This window comes from Salvelinus alpinus, chromosome 18 (assembly GCF_045679555.1).
Source record: "Salvelinus alpinus chromosome 18, SLU_Salpinus.1, whole genome shotgun sequence".
Lineage (NCBI taxonomy): Eukaryota > Metazoa > Chordata > Actinopteri > Salmoniformes > Salmonidae > Salvelinus > Salvelinus alpinus.
In genome coordinates, this window is record NC_092103.1 from 43,735,834 (window position 1) to 43,757,434 (window position 21,601).

A 21,601-nucleotide genomic window follows, 5' to 3' on the forward strand; every position below is an offset into this window, starting at 1 on the left:
AGGAGTGTTGAGAGGAGTGATGAGAGGAGTGATGAGAGGAGTGATGAGAGGAGTGATGAGAGGAGTGATGAGAGGAGTGGTTGAGAGGAGTGATGAGAGGAGTGTTGAGAGGAGTGATGAGAGGAGTGATGAGAGGAGTGATGAGAGGAGTGGTTAAGAGGAGTGATGAGAGGAGTGTTGAGAGGAGTGATGAGAGGAGTGATGAGAGGAGTGATGAGAGGTTCTCTCGCTGTAAAGCTGGATGAGGTGGCCATAGGGATATATAGCCTACATCAATTGCAGTGCGGCCCTCTGGACTTCGGTGAAGAGAAAATGTGCTTCCCAGACAAAATGAGTTTGAGACACCTGCTATAGAATGTGTTATATTTAAAGTCAAATGGGCACTATATTAGAGACATACAAATGACTACTGCTAGATTCAAGAGAGTTGTTTGCTACTGTATCACCCTGTTCAAAGCCACAGCGGTCCGTATCTTACCCAAATAACTCTGTGCAGGCTTTTCCTCCACCACTCTGATTCTCCTGGCCCCTTTGGGGATGATCACAGCTTCCACATAGCCTGAGTGGAAAGAGGTGGAGAGAGAGAGAGAGAGCGAGAGGTAGAGAGAGAGAGAGAGAGAGAGAGAGAGAGAGGGGTAGAGAGAGATAAAGAGAGAGGTAGAGAGAGAGATAAAGAGAGAGGTAGAGAGAGAGAGAGAGAGATAAAGAGAGAGGTAGAGAGAGAGGTAGAGAGAGAGATAAAGAGAGAGGTAGAGAGAGAGAGGTAGAGAGAGAGAGAGAGAGATTGAGAGATAAAGAGAGAGAGAGAGATAAAGAGAGAGGTAGAGAGAGAGAGAGAGATAAAGAGAGATGTAGAGAGAGAGGGAGATAAAGAGAGAGGTAGAGAGAGAGAGAGAGAGAGAGAGAGAGAGAGAGAGAGATAAAGAGAGAGGTAGAGAGAGAGGTAGAGAGAGAGAGATATGTAGAGAGAGAGAGATAAAGAGAGAGAGAGAGAGGTAGAGAGAGAGAGAGAGAGAGAGAGATGGTGTGGGTAGAGAGAGAGAGAGAAGAGATGGGGTGGGTAGAGAGAGAGAGCGAGAGATAAAGAGAGAGAGAGAGAGAGATAAAGAGAGAGAGAGAGAGATAAAGAGAGAAGTAGAGAGAGAGAGAGAGATAAAGAGAGAGAGAGAGAGAGATGGGGGGGGTAAGTGGTGGGGATGTAACTGTACGGTTGTTGGGTCCATGCCTGAACTAGAACTATCTTGCTCACTAGTATCATGTGTACATGTAACGTACAGTTCAGTCACTTCACTTCTAAGAGAGCCAGATAGGGTTGACTGGAAGAGCTACAGTACTGTACTGTGTGTTCGTGTGTGTCTCTACCCCCTGTGCTCGTGATCACAGGCCGTGAATGGATCTATGTGTGGGGTCCCCCTGCGACCTAACTGATGGTCACAGTTAGCCTAGCGTGGTCCGGGGAGCTTGAGTACGTATGAATGAGATCCGTTCAAGGTCGAGAAGGTGTTCCTCACCGTTGCCGAGCCATAGCCATTCATCACACGGATGTTGACATTGTCGCTGTGTTATCTGAACTTGCTTTGAAGTAGTATTCAAAAGGGTGATTTGTAAACTTTGTCCAGTCTTTAAGATACAGCTTAGTGCTGATTCAGGGTCCGTGCAGGAGAGGCTGGGTCCTTTTTTTGGGGGGGGGGAGCAGAAAATAACTCTGCAAGTAATGAATGACCTCACTAAAAAACTGTCCGTTTGTGACGTGAGAGATACACATCCAGTTTGACTGATACGTTTGATACTTAACTGTGTCTCTTGTGAATAATGATGAGTTTTAATAATCGGACCCCGTGTGGGAAAAAAAAAGAAGAGCTGTAATTCCTTCCTCTTCTCTCTCGCTCTCTCCTTGGGCTGTGGTAAACCTTTATTGGTAGTAATAATAATGTCATTACTTTTCCCCCCGTACTGGTACCATGTGGCTCAGTTGGTAGAGCATGACACTAGCAATGCCAGGGTTGTGGGTTCAATTCCCACGGGGGGACCAGTATGGGGAAAAAATACTAAAAAAAATGTTTCTCACTACTGTAAGTCACTCTGCATAAGAGCATCTGCTAAATGACTTAAATGTAAAAATGATTATAGAGCATTATAAACTGGGTGGGTCAGGCCCTGAATGGTGATTGGCTGACAGCCGTGGTATATCAGACTGTATACCACGGGTATGACAAAACATGTATTTGTACTGCTCTAATTACGTTGGTAACCAGTTTATAACAGCAATAAGGCACCTCGGGGGGGTTGTGGTACATTGTCAATATACCACGGCTAAGGGCTGTATCCAGGCACTCAGCGTTGCGTCGTGCTCAAGAACAGCCCTTAGCCGTGGTATATTGGCCATATACCACACCCCCCAGGCCTTATTGCTTAAACATACAGCCAATATGTTTTAACCAACAAGCTACAATAGAAAGTGATGAATGATCCATAAAAGTTCAATCAAAGTTCAATCCAACTTGGATGTAAATCATTTAGGGAGTTTATCAACAGTAATTCAACACTTCATTCAAATTTTAAGAACATTCCCTGTAATAGCGCTACAGCTTGTTAGGAGATAAAGTCCAGTTCTGTGAGACTCTCTAAGACAAACCGAGGGAGATTGGCAGCCAGAGGTAACGTTATAGTATAGTCATTTTTGAAGATTCCCCTAGGTACAGATCTTAGATCAGCTTCCCCTTCCCCGAATCCTAACCTTAACCATTAGTGGGGAAAATGCAAAACTGACCCAAGATCAGCGTCTAGAGGCAAGGTTGCCCTAAACCTACTGAGGGGGGTTAGTGAGGGTACTGACGGTACGGTACCTGCTCCTTTGGTGTGGTTGAAGTCCCCCTTGATGACTTTACAAGACTTGCCATTGCCGTTACACATCCCACAGTGGTCCTCTCTTGCCATCGAACTCAGGATCCGGTCACAGCCCACTTTCTAGACAACAACATAAGACACCTCAGGTTAACAACATTCTCACATTGTAGATAATACAGTTAAACAGAAATAAAGCTTAAAATGATGTTGAACTTTGATGACGGGGGGGGGGGGGGAGGGGCAGTGGTGGTTTAAAAAAAGGTTTGATCGACAGTTGATTGACAGTCTAGTTCGGGTGCTTTGGAGAACTTGGACAATATGCAGAAATATTCAGTAAAACTGAACTGGCCATTCATTATGTCTACATACTACTGTCTACATACTACTGTCTACGTACTACTGTCTACGTACTACTGTCTACATACTACTGTCTACATACTACTGTCTACATACTACTGTCTACACACTACTGTCTACATACTACTGTCTACACACTACTGTCTACATACTACTGTCTATGTACTACTGTCTACGTACTACTGTCTACATACTACTGTCTACATACTACTGTCTACATACTACTGTCTACACACTACTGTCTACATACTACTGTCTACATACTACTGTCTACACACTACTGTCTACACACTACTGTCTACATACTACTGTCTACACACTACTGTCTATACACAACTGTCTACACACTACTGTCTACACACTACTGTCTACATACTACTGTCTACACACTACTGTCTACATACTACTGTCTACATACTACTGTCTACATACTACTGTCTACATACTACTGTCTACACACTACTGTCTACACACTACTGTCTAGATACTACTGTCTACATACTACTGTCTACACACTACTGTCTACACACTACTGTCTACATACTACTGTCTACACACTACTGTCTACATACTACTGTCTACATACTACTGTCTACATACTACTGTCTACACACTACTGTCTACATACTACTGTCTACATACTACTGTCTACACACTACTGTCTACATACTACTGTCTACATACTACTGTCTACACACTACTGTCTACATACTACGGTCTACATACTACCGTCTACATACTACTGTCTACACACTACTGTCTACACAATACTGTCTACACACTACTGTCTACATACTACTGTCTACACACTACTGTCTACCTACTACTGTCTACACACTACTGTCTACATACTACTGTCTACACACTACGGTCTACATACTACTGTCTACATACTACTGTCTACACACTACTGTCTACACAATACTGTCTACACACTACTGTCTACATACTACTGTCTACACACTAGTGTCTACACACTAGTGTCTACACACTACTGTCTACACACTACTGTCTACATACTACTGTAATCTCAGACAGGCCTTGACATATGTTTGTACAATAGGAGACTACTTTGGATGGAGGGCTGATTTGGGCCGGAGGTGGGTGATAGAGAAGTATAATGTAGGCCAGCATCTGTTGTACATCCCAGTTTAGCCAGGGGTGTATTCACTAGGAACCAAACGGGCCCAGTTTAGCCAGGGGTGTATTCACTAGGAACCAAACGGGCCCAGTTTAGCCAGGGGTGTATTCACTAGGAACCAAACGGGCCCAGTTTAGCCAGGGGTGTATCCACTAGGAACCAAACGGGCCCAGTTTAGCCAGGGGTGTATTCACTAGGAACCAAACGGGACCAGTTTTTCCAGAACCTTCACTAACCCAATTCAGGTGAACAGACGGTACTATGGTGAGCAGACAGTACTATGGTGAGCAGACGGTACTATGGTGAGCAGACGGTACTATGGTGAGCAGACGGTACTATGGTCAGCAGACGGTACTATGGTCAGCAGACGGTACTATGGTCAGCAGACAGTACTATGGTCAGCAGACAGTACTATGGTCAGCAGACAGTACTATGGTGAGCAGACAGTACTATGGTGAGCAGACAGTACTATGGTGAGCAGACGGTACTATTGTCAGCAGACAGTACTATGGTGAGCAGACAGTACTATGGTGAGCAGACAGTACTATGCAATAGGGGCAGCAGGTAGCCTAGTGGTTAGAGTGTGGGGCCAGTAATTGAAAGGTTGCTGAATTGAATCCCCGAGCAGACCAGGTAAAAATCTGTCATTCTACCCCTGAACAAGGCAGTTAACCCAATGCTCCCCGGTAGGCCGTCATTGTAAATAAGAATTTGTTCATAACTGACTTACCTAGTTTATTTTTATTTTTTTAACCTTTATTAATGTCAAAAGAAATATGTAGCTGGAGAGCAGATTCTTTTGACCAAGTGCCAGCAGTTCACAGATGGGCCATCCGTGTGTCAGAGAGGATGATGGGTGTGTGCTGGGGCTTGGGCCACGACCTACTCTGGGAGCGTGGAAACATCCTTACAACGCCAGGGCAACATATTACTTTGTTTCTCTCTCTCTCTCTCTCTCTCTCTCTCTGTCTGACTGTCTGACTGTCTGTCTGCCTTTCTCTCTGTCTGCCTCTCTCTCTGTCTGCCTTTCTCTCTGTCTGCCTTTCTCTCTGTCTGCCTTTCTCTCTGCCTTTCTCTCTGTCTGTCTGTCTGACTGTCTGTCTGACTGTCTGCCTCTCTCTCTCTCTTTCTTGCGTGCTCTCTCTCTATCATGTCTGTCTGCCTGTCTGTTGTTTGCGCTCTATCGCTCTCTCTCTCTCTTTCTCTCTCTCGTCCCCTCTCTCTCTCTCTCTCTCTCTCTTTTCATCTCTCTCCAGCCCAGATAGCAGGAAATAATCCCCGCAAATCATCCCTGTGTTTTCTGAAATATTCCCCAGTTGTCTATTTTTCTACCAGAGAAAGAGGGTCATTGGAGTGATTGTCTGTCTACTGAAGGCACGTTCCCCTGCTCCTGGGAGTGCAGTCAACATAATGGAGGGTGGCCGTGGGGCTCCGCCGATAACAATGGGTCTGTGACCCAAATGGAACACTATTCCCTACACAGTGCACTACTTTTGACCAAAGCCCTATGGGCCCTGGTAAAAACAAGTGTGCACTAAATAGAGAATAGGGCACCATTTTGTGTCAGTGATTTAAGCACCATTTATTTTCTTGCTGGACTTGACATTGAAGACTTTGTTTGGAAGGAGACATGGAATGTGTATTTTGTGGTATTAAAAAAATATGTGTTGGGGAAACAGCTTGGAAAATGACTTTCTCTCTCTGCAATATGGAAAAATCTTCACAGGTTTGCTGTCCGAGAACTGTGACATCAGATCAGACTAACCTACATCAGAGACGTCAGGAAAAAAAGTTTTGTTGCTTGAGATGGCTGCAAGTAACACTTACAAAAAATCTCCAGCGCTTTGGGTTTTGTGTGCCATTAAGCGATGCAAAACTTCCAGCTTTATTTAGAACTATATTGTGTGAATCTACCATAGAATTACTGAAAATGTAGAACACACTGGAACCTAACTAGTCCCCTGTCACATGACTGGTGTACCTGACAAGTCCCATGTCACATGACTGGTGTACCTGACAAGTCCCATGTCACATGACTGGTGTACCTGACAAGTCCCCTGTCACATGACTGGTGTACCTGACAAGTCCCCTGTCACATGACTGGTGTACCTGACAAGTCCCCTGTCACATGACTGGTGTACCTGACAAGTCCCCTGTCACATGACTGGCGTACCTGACAAGTCCCATGCCACATCACATGACATGTTTCCCCTAGGTACAGATATAGGATCAGCTTCCCCTGCCACAATCCTAACCTTAACCATTAGTGGGGATATGCGCTGACCCAAGATCAGCGTCTAGGGGCAACTTCACATGACTGGTGTACCTGAAAAGTCCCCTGTCACATGACTGGTGTACCTGACATGTCCCGTTGGCACAGAGGCCAGACTCCTGAGAGCCGCAGGAGGTTCCATCCAGCACCTTCTCAGCCAGGAGGCGGGGTTGCTCTTTCCCTGTGGAGGAACAGAACAGTGTACAGGGCCTCTCTGGAAGAGAGAGAGGGGAGGGGAGGAGAGAGAGGAGGAGGAAGCGAGGAGGAGGGAGGGAGGGGAGAGGAAGAGAGAGGATATGGGGAGGAGACGTGGAGACAAGTAAGGAGGTGGGGGTTGGGGAGAGTAGAGAAGAGAGGGTGCCATTTAATGTAAAGTAGGTCACCATATAGAGAATAGGGTGCCATTTAATGTAAAGTAGGTCACCATATAGAGAATAGGGTGCCATTTAATGTAAAGTAGGTCACCATATAGAGAATAGGGTGCCATTTAATGTAAAGTAGGTCACCATATAGAGAATAGGGTGCCATTTAATGTAAAGTAGGTCACCATATAGAGAATAGGGTGCCATTTAATGTAAAGTAGGTCCTCATATAGAGAATATCCTATCCTATCCTAGAATTTCCGAACCTATCAGATCAGATCCTATCCTTTCATATCATATTACCATGCTCTATCATTTTGACCCCTACACAACCCCATCATTACCCATACACAACACCTACATGACCTCATCTTGACGTTCATGCACGATACCATATCTATTAGCTTTGAACTACTACACTCAGGAAAGAAAGGTGCTATCTACAACCTAAAAGGGTTCTTTGGCTGTCCCCTTTGAAGAACCCTTTTGGCTTCCATGTAGAACCCTTTTGGTTCCATGTAGAACCCATTGGAACTCTTTTTTTTCTAAGAGTGTACCACAGATATTTGTGTTAAGGCATATGATATCATATCACCATGCTCTATGTTCATGACCGTGACACGACTCCATTGTGACCTTCATGACAACCAGCTAAAAATACGTTCAACCCAGACATCTCAGCAAGTTACATTTTAGAGGTCAGACACGCCAGAGATCGAACGGTTAAAAGCAGCGTGTGGCTGCAATGTGTTAGCTATCACCTGCTGGGTGATGACAAACATTGTTTGGCTGTTTGGGCCGTTTTAACATGTAGAATCGTTGGAAAATTAACAGAAATTGACGGCTGATATTCAGAGGCGATAGAACGGCCAACTGCAGCTTTCAGCCGTTAGTCTCCGCGGCGTGTCTGAGCTCATGCAGCTCTGTTATCTCTGGGGTTTAAACACACTGACTAAATGTTGGTGAATAATAAAACTGGATTGGATGCATCATTTATAAAAAAACATTTGGTGACACTTTCTGTTTTCTATGGATAACTTCTTCATGATGTTTTAGAAGCACATTTATAACACATTAGGAACTATGCATAACACATTATAATGCATGGCATAGATGCACATTCATAACACATTATAATGCATGGCATAGACGCACATTTATAACACATTATAATGCATGGCATAGACGCACATTTATAACACATTATAATGCATTGCATAGACGCAAATTAGATTTTTCACAGACAATCTTTGGTCAATGTGCAAATTCTAGGTTTCTATTCTGAGAAACCTAAAATACTAAACATTGTATTGACATTTACAGGTTTACATCAGGGCTCTCCCGGAGATCAACCATCCTGTAGGTGTCACTCCAACCCCAATCTAGTGCACCCGATTCTAATAATTAGCTGGTTGATAAGCTGTATCAAGTTAGTTACAAATGGGGTTGGAGCGAAAACCTACAGGAGAGTAGCTCCCCGGGAACAGAGTTGGAGAGCCCTGGGTTACACGATACATTTAGGTGGTGGACTGACTCCATACTAAGATATCTATAGGACTAGGAGGGCCTACTGTGCAGCCTGCATGCAGCAAGTGTGTATATGTTTTCGAAACAAGATAAATATGCAGTGTTTAAAGGGGCAATCGGCAATTGGTACATGTATTTTTGAATTAAAATGTTGATCTCATCAATTGTTAGTCCTTGTATCCATATGTCACACCCTGATCTGTTTCACCTGTCTTTGTGCTTGTCTCCACCCCTCTCCAGCTGTTGCCCATCTTCCCCATTATCCCCTGTGTATTTATACCTGTGTTCTCTGTTTGTCTGTTACCAGTTCGTTTTGTCCGTCAAGCCTATCAGCATTTTTCCCCTTGCTCCTTTCTTTTTCTATAGTTCCTGTTTTCTAGTTTTCCCGGTTTTGACTTTTCTGCCGGCCCTGACCTCGAGCCTGCCTGCCGTTCTGTACCTTTTGACTCTGATCTGGATTACTGACCTGTCGTTTTGCCTGCCCCTGTTCTAGTAATAAACGTTTGTTACTTCGACACTGTCTCCATCTGGGTCTTCCCTAAAACGTGATACCATAGCAATGTCTATGAATTTGAAAGTGGTAAAAAATGTCCAGCTCCAATTCTCAGATGTTTACCAAAACAGTGGCAGGGTGTCCACTTTGTTGTTGTTGTTTGAACTGCAGATTGCCCTTTTAAAAGCTCACGTGGAGTCTGGAATCTTAATGATGCTTTAAACAGAACACCGCTGGATCAGGGCCAGCTGCTTTCCTCATAAACCCTACACTCTCTTACATCCTTATCTCGTCACCTGTCAAAATGTTTATGCCAGCGATATGTTTAAAAAGCCAGCGATATGTTTAAAAAGCCAGCGATATGTTTAAAAAGCCACCCGCCTTCGTTTTAGTCCAGCTCGGTTGAGAAGGGGGCCAAGATGTAACTAATTGCGGCGTCGCGAAACGGTCGCGAAACATCTTCCAGGCGCATTAATCTCTTACAGTGTTTGACGAGGCTACGTTGTAAACATTCAATCCCCATCTTTGAACACTTAAGCGTGCGTACATGCGGCCGACAGGTTTATACTGATTTGTGCAATATGCCAGGACTTGGCACCGAGCGCACACTTGGTCTGCATCCCAAATGGGCCCATAGGGTTCTGGTCAAAAGTAGTGCACTATATAGGGAATAGGATGGCGTTTGAGACGCAGGCTTGAGGTCAGAGCTATGCGAGCAGCCTTCCAGCAGCAGCATCGTGTTGTACACATGGGATGTCCAACACTCGCTATCTCCCAAATCTCCCAGTCAAAGCCACTTTTTACCCCTCTCTGCTCCAAATATGGAGGAATGTGGGATTGGGAGCATCGGGAGCCAGTCTGAATACCTGTTACGTATCAAAGATGGTTTTGATCATCTATATCAACCATGAGTGCATTTGAGGAATGCATTGTATCCGCAAGCTATAATTTTAGTCATTTAACAGATGTTCTTATCCAGAGCGACTTACAGGAGCAATTAGGGTTTAGTGCCTTGCTCAAGGGCACATCGACAGATTCTTCACCAATCAGCTCAGGGATTGAAATCTGCAACCTTTTAGTTATCACAAATGCACCTGGATAATATGGTTAGGGTTCCAAAGAAGCAGTTGCTGCATATCTTCAGGGACAGTGTCTGATCTTTAACCAATCAAATGAGAGGTAGAGACAGAGAGAGGGACATTGAGATAATTAGAGAGAGAGAGAAAGGCCGCAGAAGGCAGACCTGGCTCTCAAGAGAATACAGGCTATGTGCACACTGCCCACAAAATGAGGTGGAAACTGAGCTGCACTTCCTAACCTCCTGCCAAATGTATGACCATATTAGAGACACATATTTCCCTCAGATTACATAGACCCACAAAGAATTTGAAAATAAAACTAATTTTGATAAACTCCCATATCTATTGGGTGAAGTACCACATTGTGGAATTACAGCAGCAAGATTTGTGACCTGTTGCCACAAGAAAACGGCAACCAGTGAAGAACAAACACCATTGTAAATATAACCTATATTTATGTTTATTTATTTTTCCTTTTGTACTTTAACTATTGCAGATCACTACAACACTGTATGTAGAGATACTATGACATTTGAAATGTCTTTATTCTTCTGGAACTTTTGTGAGTAAACATATGTTTCCCATGCCAATAAAGCCCATTATATTGAAATTGAATTTGAATTTGAAATTGAATTGAATTGAGAGAGGGACATAGAGACAGAGAGAGAGAGAGAGAGAGAGAGATAGATAGATAGGAAGACAGAGAGAAATAGAGAGGGAGAGAAGGAGAGAGAGAACCCTTGCCTGATGAAAGGAGCTTTGTGCTCCAGCAGGCAGAGCGTCTGTGCAATGAAGTCATCTAGTGATGTCCTCCAGTGATGTCATCCAGAGCAGAGAGAGAGAGAGAGAGAGCCACTGGAGAGCCTGTTTGTCATTCTACACAGAACCCAGGTTCAATTACTGTAGCCTGGGGCTGCCGCTAACATGGGCCTCACACACACACACACACACACAGGTACACGCATAGCACGCTCAAACACACACAGACCGGTTTGGCTACCAACTCTACCCTAACAGGCACAATTAGACCAAGAAAGAGGCTTGAGCAAAGCAAGATATTAGAGTTTGAGAGTTAGTGTCTGAGAGAGTTGGTGGTTTAGAGAACTGCACTGCAGTAATTGTGAATAGTGTACAGTAAAACTTCAATTAAACGCAGTCTCAAATAGCTGCCTGTCCCTTTTAATAGCCGGGCATCAGCATTTCAGCAAATAAACGTTTCAAATAAATGCCGGAGTGAACTTCAGTGAGTATCGTAGGGCAATATAAGATAAAGGAGAGAATCATTACCATCGACGAGACAGCAGTGTGGTTTGACATGGTCGCCTCAACTACGGGGCGATACGAGGCGCAACGAGGCGCAAGGAGTGAGACAATGGTGCTGAAATGCGAAATCGGGGGTGTATGGTAGGCATCCTTTGCAAGTCTGATCTACAATGGATTTTTTTTTATACAGTCTATGATCTAGATATATACCATCATCCATGACGGAGTGCCAGTGTAGGGAGGGGCGATTGAAGGTCTGGCACTGTTGATCTCTGAAGCTGGGGCTCCCGGCAGGGCAGGGTAGGTTCTCACACAGCCTGTACTGCATCCTGGAGCCGACACAGTCCCGGCTTTTCCCACTGGTCCCACAGAGACAATACAAAACAAAATGCATGGAATGGAGGTCAAGATCAAAGAAGTAAAGCTCCTGTAGCCTAGCGGATAAAGTGCGTTGGACCAGTAACTGAAAGGTTGCTGGTTCGAATCCTCAAGCCGACAAGGTGAAAAATCTGTCCATGTGCCCTTCAGCACTGAATCCCAATTGCTCTGGATAAGAGTGTTTGCTAAATGACTAAAATGTACTCAAAGATGTAAAGTACCTGGGACTCTACTCAAAGAGACAGTCGTTACAGTGTAAAGTACCTGGGACTCTACTCAGAGAGACAGTCGTTACAGTGTAAAGTACCTGGGACTCTACTCAGAGACAGTCGTTATAGTGTAAAGTACCTGGGACTCTACTCAGAGACAGTCGTTACTGTGTAAAGTACCTGGGACTCTACTCAGAGACAGTCGTTACAGTGTAAAGTACCTGGGACTCTAATCAGAGACAGTCGTTACAGTGTAAAGTACCTGGGACTCTACTCAAAGAGACAGTCGTTACAGTGTAAAGTACCTGGGACTCTACTCAGAGAGACAGTCGTTACAGTGTAAAGTACCTGGGACTCTACTCAGAGACAGTCGTTATAGTGTAAAGTACCTGGGACTCTACTCAGAGACAGTCGTTACTGTGTAAAGTACCTGGGACTCTACTCAGAGACAGTCGTTACAGTGTAAAGTACCTGGGACTCTACTCAAAGAGACAGTCGTTACAGTGTAAAGTACCTGGGACTCTACTCAGAGAGACAGTCGTTACAGTGTAAAGTACCTGGGACTCTACTCAGAGACAGTCGTTATAGTGTAAAGTACCTGGGACTCTACTCAGAGACAGTCGTTACTGTGTAAAGTACCTGGGACTCTACTCAGAGACAGTCGTTACAGTGTAAAGTACCTGGGACTCTACTCAGAGACAGTCGTTATAGTGTAAAGTACCTGGGACTCTACTCAGAGACAGTCGTTACTGTGTAAAGTACCTGGGACTCTACTCAGAGACAGTCGTTACAGTGTAAAGTACCTGGGACTCTACTCAGAGACAGTCGTTACAGTGTAAAGTACCTGGGACTCTACTCAAAGAGACAGTCGTTACAGTGTAAAGTACCTGGGACTCTACTCAGAGAGACAGTCGTTACAGTGTAAAGTACCTGGGACTCTACTCAGAGACAGTCGTTATAGTGTAAAGTACCTGGGACTCTCACACTTGCGCTGGCGTCCACTGATGCCAGTGCTGCAGGTTGGACTGCAGGTTCCCCAGGACCCCCAGGTGCTCCACTCCCCCATGGCTTGCTCCACTGGCACCGCTCTGCTCACACACTCCCCAGCACGACACCACTGCATGAGTACAACACACACACACACACACACACACACACACACACACACACACACACACACACACACACACACACACACACACACACACACACACACACACACACACACACACACACACACACACACACACACACACACACACACACACACTTGAATAAATCACACAGTGTCCAAACCTACAACCCTGTCCAATGACATCATGAAACCCCACTACTGAACAACTGTGAACGCAAACACTCCTGAACCCAACACTAATACAAAACAACGCTGCACTCACAGTGTAACTCGGCCTTGCCGTTGACGTGCTGCTGATTATGTGGCGGCTGATGTGTTGAGCTATGTAAACAGAGGATTCAGGGTCTGATTGAACACTGGCAATCTCCCTTACTCTGGTTTGTGCTCATCATTACTACTATTGACACTTCTGTTGGACAGGATGGAACTCTTTAACGTCAACTTTTCACTGATACAATCCACCCATTCCAAGATACCTGAAATAATTCAAACACTGCCCTAGAAGTGGGATCTCACTATTTAATACGTCCTGTCCACTCTGATGACGAGTAACATTCTCCAGAGTTCACTGGCCTTATTCAAAGACCCCCCCCCCACCCCCAAAAATGTTTCCTCCCAACGTACACTTCGGTGATCAATTAAAGCATATTTCTTCAAGAGACTGCACTTGAATTTCTACATGGGCTGTTACAGATTATAAATGGTGCATCTAAGGACAAAGTCTCAATAGACTCCCTTCTGTACTTCACTACTCTAATACCTAAAACTCAACCGTGGCGTACATACAACACGTTCCTGGTGGCGTTACTAGCAGGGTTTACGATGGTCGGACTCCGCGCGGTGCTCTGCATCATGTTGCCTGTCAGCGTGGATACACAAAGGGACGTGGAGACAGTCTGAAGCGGGGCCAGGGGTTTGCCGTGAGCGGCCACAGCTGGCCCCTTCCCTTGGCCCACAGGCTGTTTCTCATCTCCCTGTTTATAATATATCTCGGAGAGGATGGCTCTCTCTTTCTCTTGTCTCTCTCTCTTCTCTCTCTCACTCGCTCTTTCACGCTCTCTCGCTTTCCCCCTCTCTCTCTCTCCCTCACTCGCTCTCTTTTCTCTTGCAGCAATGGCTGCTTGCTTGGGCTTGTGTGGAAAAGATGATTTCATATTTGTGAGGCTGGTATTGAGAGACCATTTGGTAGTGACCTATATCGTGTTGATTGGCTGATTTTAAGATGATGAAAATGTGATGAATTAATAAAGACATTGGTTACGTGCCAAATAGCACCCTATTCCCTAGATAGTCCACTACTTTTGAACACGCCCCATAAGGTTCTGGTCAAATGTAGTGCACTATATTCAGAAGGGATATAAGCGTAATTTGGGATGCGGACACAGAGGTAGAAAGGGATGCAATAGAGTCTACCCTGAAAAATAATCGAATACATTTTTTTGTCTGAAAAGCTGTATGTTGTAATTATAAAGTTAAGTTGTTTCGATCTAACAATAGGACAAAACGTCTCAAATAGCACCCTATATAAAAAATAGTACACTATACCATTTGGTATAATTTGTATAATTAGTTTTTATAATAAAACTTGAATGAAGTCATGTGAAAAAGAGCAGTGTCCACAAATGACAGAAGTCCTCCACATGTTCTACACAAATACATGTACTGTATCGTAATACATTTCTGTGGTTCTAACTACCTTTCCAGGGTCACACTCTGTGCCATCCATGGGTGGGTCCAGTTTGGTTTTACAGTCCTTCTCTCCATCCACCCGGCACCACAGCCCTGAACACATCACATACTGAAACGCACACACACACACGCACACACACACACACGCACGCACACACACACACACACACACAGACAGAAATAAAGTTTATTGACATACATTTTTATGATGCAGTCTATGTTTATTTACTTGAATCACTGTTAAAAAATGTTACATGTGGTTTATAAAAAAAGCTTTCAATGCATAATGGAAATAGGTGTTCTTATTGGAAAATGACAAAATAAAAAAGTATTGGCACTCACTACTACTCTTCACAATGATGTCCAATTCCTTCAAATCAAACTGTATTAGTCACATGCGTCGAATACCACAAGTGTAGAACCTTACCGTGAAATGCTTACTTACAAGACCTTAACCAACAGTGCAGTTCAAGAAGAGTTTAAGAAAATATTGACCAAATAAACTAAAGTGAAAAGTAACACAGTAAAATAACAACAACGAGGCTATATACAGGGGGTACCGAGTCAGTGTGCGGGGGTACAGGTTAGTTGAGGTAATTTGTACATGTAGGTAGGAGTGAAGTGACTATGCATGGGGGGGGGGGGGGGGGTCAATGTAATAGTCCGGTGGCCATTTGATTATTTGTTCAGCAGTCTTATGGCTTGGGGGTAGAAGCTATTAAGGAGCCTTTTGGTCCTAGACTTGGCGCTCCGGTACCGCTTGCCGTGCGGTATCAGAGAAAACAGTCTATGACTTGGGTGACTGGAGTCTCTAACAATTTTATGGGCTTTCCTCTGACACCGCCTATTATATAGGTTCTGGATTGCAGGAAGCTTGACCCAGTGATGTACTGGGCCGTACGCATTACCCTCTGGAGCGCCTTATGGTCAGATGCCGAGCAGTTGCCATACCAGGCGGTGATGCGACCAGTCAGGATGCTCTCGATGGTGCAGCTGTAGAACTTTTTGAGGCTCTGGGGACCCATGCCAAATCTTTTCAGTCTCCTGAGGGGTAAAATGTTTTGTCGTACCCTCTTCACGACTGTCTTGGTATGTTTGGACCATGATAGATCATTGTTGATGTGGACACCAAGGAACCTCTGTGTATTAGGTAGTTGTTGTTAGATTACTTGTTAGATATTACTGCACTGTCGGAACTAGAAGCACAAGCATTTCACTACATTCCCAATAACATCTGCTAACCATGTGTATGTAACCAATACAATTTGATTTGATTTGATTATTTGGATGTATCAGGATTTGGCGAAGGTCACAGATTATTTGGATGTATCATGATTGGGCGAACATCACAGATTATTTGGATGTATCAGGATTGGGCGAAGGTCACAGATTATTTAGATGTATCAGGATTGGGCGAAGGTCACAGATTATTTAGATGTATCAGGATTGGGCGTAGGCGGTGCTTAAACTTCGAAAGCTTTGCGTGTGTGGTGAAATTAGCGGAATGGGGGGTGGGGACTTTGGCTGAGAGTTTCCTTTTGCAAGGGTGGATTCTTCACAAACCGGAACTCAATTTCTAATACATATGAATCCAGAACTAAATCACGCAGATTAACTAATTATGCAAGATTTTAGTTCTGGGTTAACTGAGATTAACACACTGTAAATATACCAATGAAAAGCTATTTGTATTGAGAGTTTGCAAGGTTGCAATAGAAAACCAATCATCAAGGAATCCTCTTTTGAAGCATGTCTTTCACCTAAGTTTCTACATCTGCCCCAATACATTGAGAGGAAGTGAAGGGGGTGGTGTAAAGGAAATAGAAGGTTTAAGGGGCAAACCAAGGCTAAGTCACAAATGGCCCCCTATTCCCTATATTATAGTGCACTACTTTTGACCAGAACCCTATTGACCCCTTGTAGTGCACCATTTAGGGAATAGGGTGTAGGGTTCATATGGTTAAAGGGTGTAGGGTTCACACAGTTAAAGGGTGTAGGGTTTACACAGTTAAAGGGTGTAGGGTATACACAGTTAAAGGGTGTAGGGTATACACAGTTAAAGGGTGTAGGGTATACACAGTTAAAGGGTTTAGGGTTTACACAGTTAAAGGGTGTAGGGTTCACACAGTTAAAGGGTTTAGGGTTTACCCAGTTAAAGGGTGTAGGGTTTACCCAGTTAAAGGGTGTAGGGTTCACACAGTTAAAGGGTGTAGGGTTTACAAAGTTAAAGGGTGTAGGGTTTACACGGTTAAAGGGTGTAGGGTTCACACAGTTAAAGGGTGTAGGGTTCACACAGTTAACGGGTGTAGGGTTCACACAGTTAAAGGGTGTAGGGTTCACACAGTTAAAGGGTTTAGGGTTTACACAGTTAAAGGGTGTAGGGTATACACAGTTAAAGGGTGTAGGGTATACACAGTTAAAGGGTTTAGGGTTTACACAGTTAAAGGGTGTAGGGTTTACACAGTTAAAGGGTGTAGGGTTCACACAGTTAAAGGGTGTAGGGTTTACACAGTTAAAGGGTTTAGGGTTCACACAGTTAAAGGGTGTAGGGTTTACACAGTTAAAGGGTTTAGGGTTCACACAGTTAAAGGGTGTAGGGTTTACACAGTTAAAGGGTGTAGGGTTTACACAGTTAAAGGGTGTAGGGTTCACACAGTTAAAGGGTGTAGGGTATACACAGTTAAAGGGTGTAGGGTTTACACAGTTAAAGGGTGTAGGGTATACACAGTTAAAGGGTGTAGGGTTTACACAGTTAAAGGGTGTAGGGTTTACACAGTTAAAGGGTGTAGGGTTTACACAGTTAAAGGGTGTAGGGTTTACCCAGTTAAAGGGTGTAGGGTTTACACAGTTAAAGGGTGTAGGGTTTACCCAGTTAAAGGGTGTAGGGTTCACACAGTTAAAGGGTGTAGGGTTCACACAGTTAAAGGGTTTAGGGTTTACACAGTTAAAGGGTGTAGGGTATACACAGTTAAAGGGTGTAGGGTTTACACAGTTAAAGGGTGTAGGGTTTACCCAGTTAAAGGGTGTAGGGTTCACACAGTTAAAGGGTGTAGGGTTTACACAGTTAAAGGGTGTAGGGTTTACACAGTTAAAGGGTGTAGGGTATACACAGTTAAAGGGTGTAGGGTTTACACAGTTAAAGGGTGTAGGGTTTACACGGTTAAAGGGTGTAGGGTTCACACAGTTAAAGGGTGTAGGGTTTACACAGTTAAAGGGTGTAGGCTTTACCCAGTTAAAGGGTTTAGGGTTTACACAGTTAAAGGGTTTAGGATTTACACAGTTAAAGGGTGTAGGGTTTACCCAGTTAAAGGGTTTAGGGTTTACACAGTTAAAGGGTGTAGGGTTTACCCAGTTAAAGGGTTTAGGGTTTACACAGTTAAAGGGTGTAGGGTTTACCCAGTTAAAGGGTTTAGGGTTCACACAGTTAAAGGGTTTAGGATTTACACAGTTAAAGGGTGTAGGGTTTACACAGTTAAAGGGTGTAGGGTTTACACAGTTAAAGGGTTTAGGGTTTACACAGTTAAAGGGTTTAGGATTTACACAGTTAAAGGGTGTAGGGTTTACACAGTTAAAGGGTGTAGGGTTTACACAGTTAAAGGGTTTAGGATTTACACAGTTAAAGGGTGTAGGGTTCACACAGTTAAAGGGTGTAGGGTTTACACAGTTAAAGGGTGTAGGGTTTACCCAGTTAAAGGGTTTAGGGTTTACACAGTTAAAGGGTTTAGGATTTACACAGTTAAAGGGTGTAGGGTTTACCCAGTTAAAGGGTTTAGGGTTTACACAGTTAAAGGGTGTAGGGTTTACCCAGTTAAAGGGTTTAGGGTTTACACAGTTAAAGGGTGTAGGGTTTACCCAGTTAAAGGGTTTAGGGTTCACACAGTTAAAGGGTGTAGGGTTTACCCAGTTAAAGGGTTTAGGGTTTACACAGTTAAAGGGTTTAGGATTTACACAGTTAAAGGGTGTAGGGTTTACACAGTTAAAGGGTGTAGGGTTTACACAGTTAAAGGGTTTAGGGTTTACACAGTTAAAGGGTTTAGGATTTACACAGTTAAAGGGTGTAGGGTTTACACAGTTAAAGGGTGTAGGGTTTACACAGTTAAAGGGTTTAGGATTTACACAGTTAAAGAGGCCAGATGCACCAAGTAGCCACCTGTTGCGTGAAGGACCTCTAACCACATACAGGCTTTACTTTAGGCCCCCAAGACATATTTTTAAAGGGGCATTCTGTGATTCAAACAACAACACAGTGGGCATCACGCCTACATGCATTTTCACTAATTACACAATCGCAACAAACTCAATGAGAAAAGAAAAGAAGGAAAACGGACCTCTTGATTTCCATTAGCACCTGACAACAATAAAACAACCCCTAACATTCTCAGTAAAAAAAAAAAAAAACTCATTGGCCCATTAAAAACACTTGCAGGCAGGCTCTAAATACAGCTTCACAAGCCCAACGATGGATTAAAAAGCTCACGTCCTCTTCAAACCGCTTGCACTCTGGTGGAAAAAAAATCACAATGCCATTTAGGGGGGTGTTTGGTTCGTAAACACAGCAGTTGCCATGGTGCCTGATAACACAGCTTAATTAATGGGTTGCTTTTATGAGATTGCTGAGCCTCTGGGGTACAAACGGGTCCACCGCCGAGGCCGCGCCGCCATCTTATCGTGACAGGACGCGACGTGAGGAACCTCGATCGAATCTTTGGTAATTCTTTATTTCATTTATCTGTCATCCGTTTAAAAAAACTATTGTTGGTGATTCATGGTGGAGATTAAGGATTCACTCAGAGCGACTGGTGGGAGAGTTCATATGTCTCCGTTTTTATGAATTAAAGCTTGAGTGGTTATCGAAACAGTAAAAACATTCCCCCCCCCCCCCGAGACCTCGGAGGAAGTGATTTGTAGGGTTCTCAGAGAGATAGAGATCGGTTCCTTTCGGAAAGGGGGATATGTTCTGGAACTGATGGATGTGGTTGATACCAGTGTCTCCATAGTAACACGGTGACAAACATACAGTGGCAACAGTGCAAAATAAGTACAATTGTATTTCAGTGAGTGTGCCATTGTGACATAAGTAGGAATCGTTGAAGTCAAGATCGCTTTGATTTCTGCTATGTAGGAAATCTATTTTAATTTGAGTCATTTTCTAGTTTTAGAAATATGACATTGGTTGTTGTTGTTATCTTAGTAAGGGGAGAACTTCCGTACATAATCACAAATCTTCGAATGCTCATACTAACCGCACTAACTGTACTATTTTTGGCGTAAATTGAGTATATAGTATGCTTATTGGTCATAGTATGGATGTAGTTAGTATGCCAAAAGTTCCCGGATGTCGTACTACAATCGCCAAAATATTAAGTATACAAGTAGTGGACACTATTTACGTGCTTTTAGGGCCCATAATGCAATTCTTCAGAAAATGGGCGTGGCTTCACATCGTTTTCAGATTTGAAGAAAATGGCGGAAAATATGCAGCCGAAGTCCAACGAGAACAGATACAAATTCATTGTTTTAACAAATTATGACAAATGTTAAGAACATTTTGAACAATGTAATAAAGTAATGACTTTCAAATAAGTTACCTTACACATTATGTTGGCTGACAATTTGTTAGCTATGCTATCCTTACGAACCACATAGCATTACAGTAGTATGTACCGGTATGTTAGTTAGCTACCTAATGTTAGTTGTCTACTAATAACTGAAATCTGCCAGTATATTAACTATATGCTATCTCTAACTAACTACCCAATGTTTATTGACTGGATTATTCCTCTCATTCTTAGCTAAGTGGTATTGTCATTGTGTGTTCTCAATGGACATTCGGGTGCTTTTGTAAATTCGCTCTGGCTAGCTACTCCGATTTCAGAGCGCTCTCGAGCGCAGAATAACTGATGAATTTATGCTCAACACCCGTTGAATATGGCCAGTGTCAGAGTAATTCAATTGTTGCCAGCAGCAGCACAATTAGTCACCAACACTCTAGATAACATGAAAACTGCCTAACCAGCTCTGCTAGGGCGTGTAAAATGATCAGAGTGAGTTGTTCTCTAATTTGTGTCTGGAAGTAGCTAGCAAGCTAGCCAACGTTAGCTTGGGTGCTTGACTGCCGTTGTGAGGCCAGAACACTCGGGTCAACCCTACTCCTCGGGCCAGAGTGTCCAGTGTGCGCTCTGAACGCTCCCAGAGCGAAACGCTCTGAATTTATGAACTGACAATCTGACAACTCTCTGAGTTGATGAACGCCCAGAGCGGTCTCTGAGCGCACGCTGGCACTCCAGATTGAATTTAAGAACACACCCGAAGTCGTAAAAAGTCTAGCTAGTAATTGTTATGCTAACAAGCTAGTAAGAGGTTGCATAGCAACAGCATCAACTTCCGGTAGACAGGCAAAGCTCTAGTACGCTCATCTAAAAGGATACCGTTTATTTACAGTACACTAAAATGAACTAATAGTATGTAGTATGTAGTATATACTCATTAAGTATGCGGTATACAGTATGTTAGCATGGGTATTCGAACACAGCTCTTGTCTTTAATAGGGGGAAATATTCTCTGAACTCAAAACTAGGTACTGATCCCAACATGCTCGGTTCAGATGTAGGATGACCTCGCGACGCATCCCACACAGAGGTAACAGAGTATAAGCTACGCGCTTTTTGAGGCCGTGCTTGGTGTGCTGCAACCTCATGCAAACCAATGCACCTTCCCCATTGAAATACATTCAGTTGGCTCCACCATTTTACTCTGTGCTGCTCAGTGTGACTGCACCCTTAGAAAAGAAATGGCGCCATTTCCGATGCAGCGATGCAGTTCATGCCTTTTGTAATCAACTCCCATTTC

At 43.7% G+C, this 21,601-nt stretch overlaps 1 protein-coding gene and 1 non-coding gene across 2 annotated transcripts in view; one reads left to right on the top strand and one right to left on the bottom strand.

Moving 5' to 3' along the window:
- Positions 1 to 21,601, bottom strand: part of LOC139544378 (A disintegrin and metalloproteinase with thrombospondin motifs 19-like) — a 113,131-nt gene that overhangs the window by 48,941 nt on the left and 42,589 nt on the right. The window contains exons 11-16 of the mRNA XM_071351403.1: positions 14,760 to 14,861; positions 12,900 to 13,045; positions 11,552 to 11,700; positions 6,704 to 6,831; positions 2,847 to 2,967; positions 479 to 559 (exon numbers count right to left, since the gene is read on the bottom strand). Coding sequence (XP_071207504.1) covers positions 479 to 559; positions 2,847 to 2,967; positions 6,704 to 6,831; positions 11,552 to 11,700; positions 12,900 to 13,045; positions 14,760 to 14,861 — 727 coding nt within the window. The remainder of the gene's footprint in view (positions 1 to 478; positions 560 to 2,846; positions 2,968 to 6,703; positions 6,832 to 11,551; positions 11,701 to 12,899; positions 13,046 to 14,759; positions 14,862 to 21,601) is intronic.
- trnaa-agc (transfer RNA alanine (anticodon AGC)) lies at positions 1,956 to 2,032 on the top strand. Its single transcript has one exon. It is a non-coding gene; the product is annotated as a tRNA-Ala (tRNA).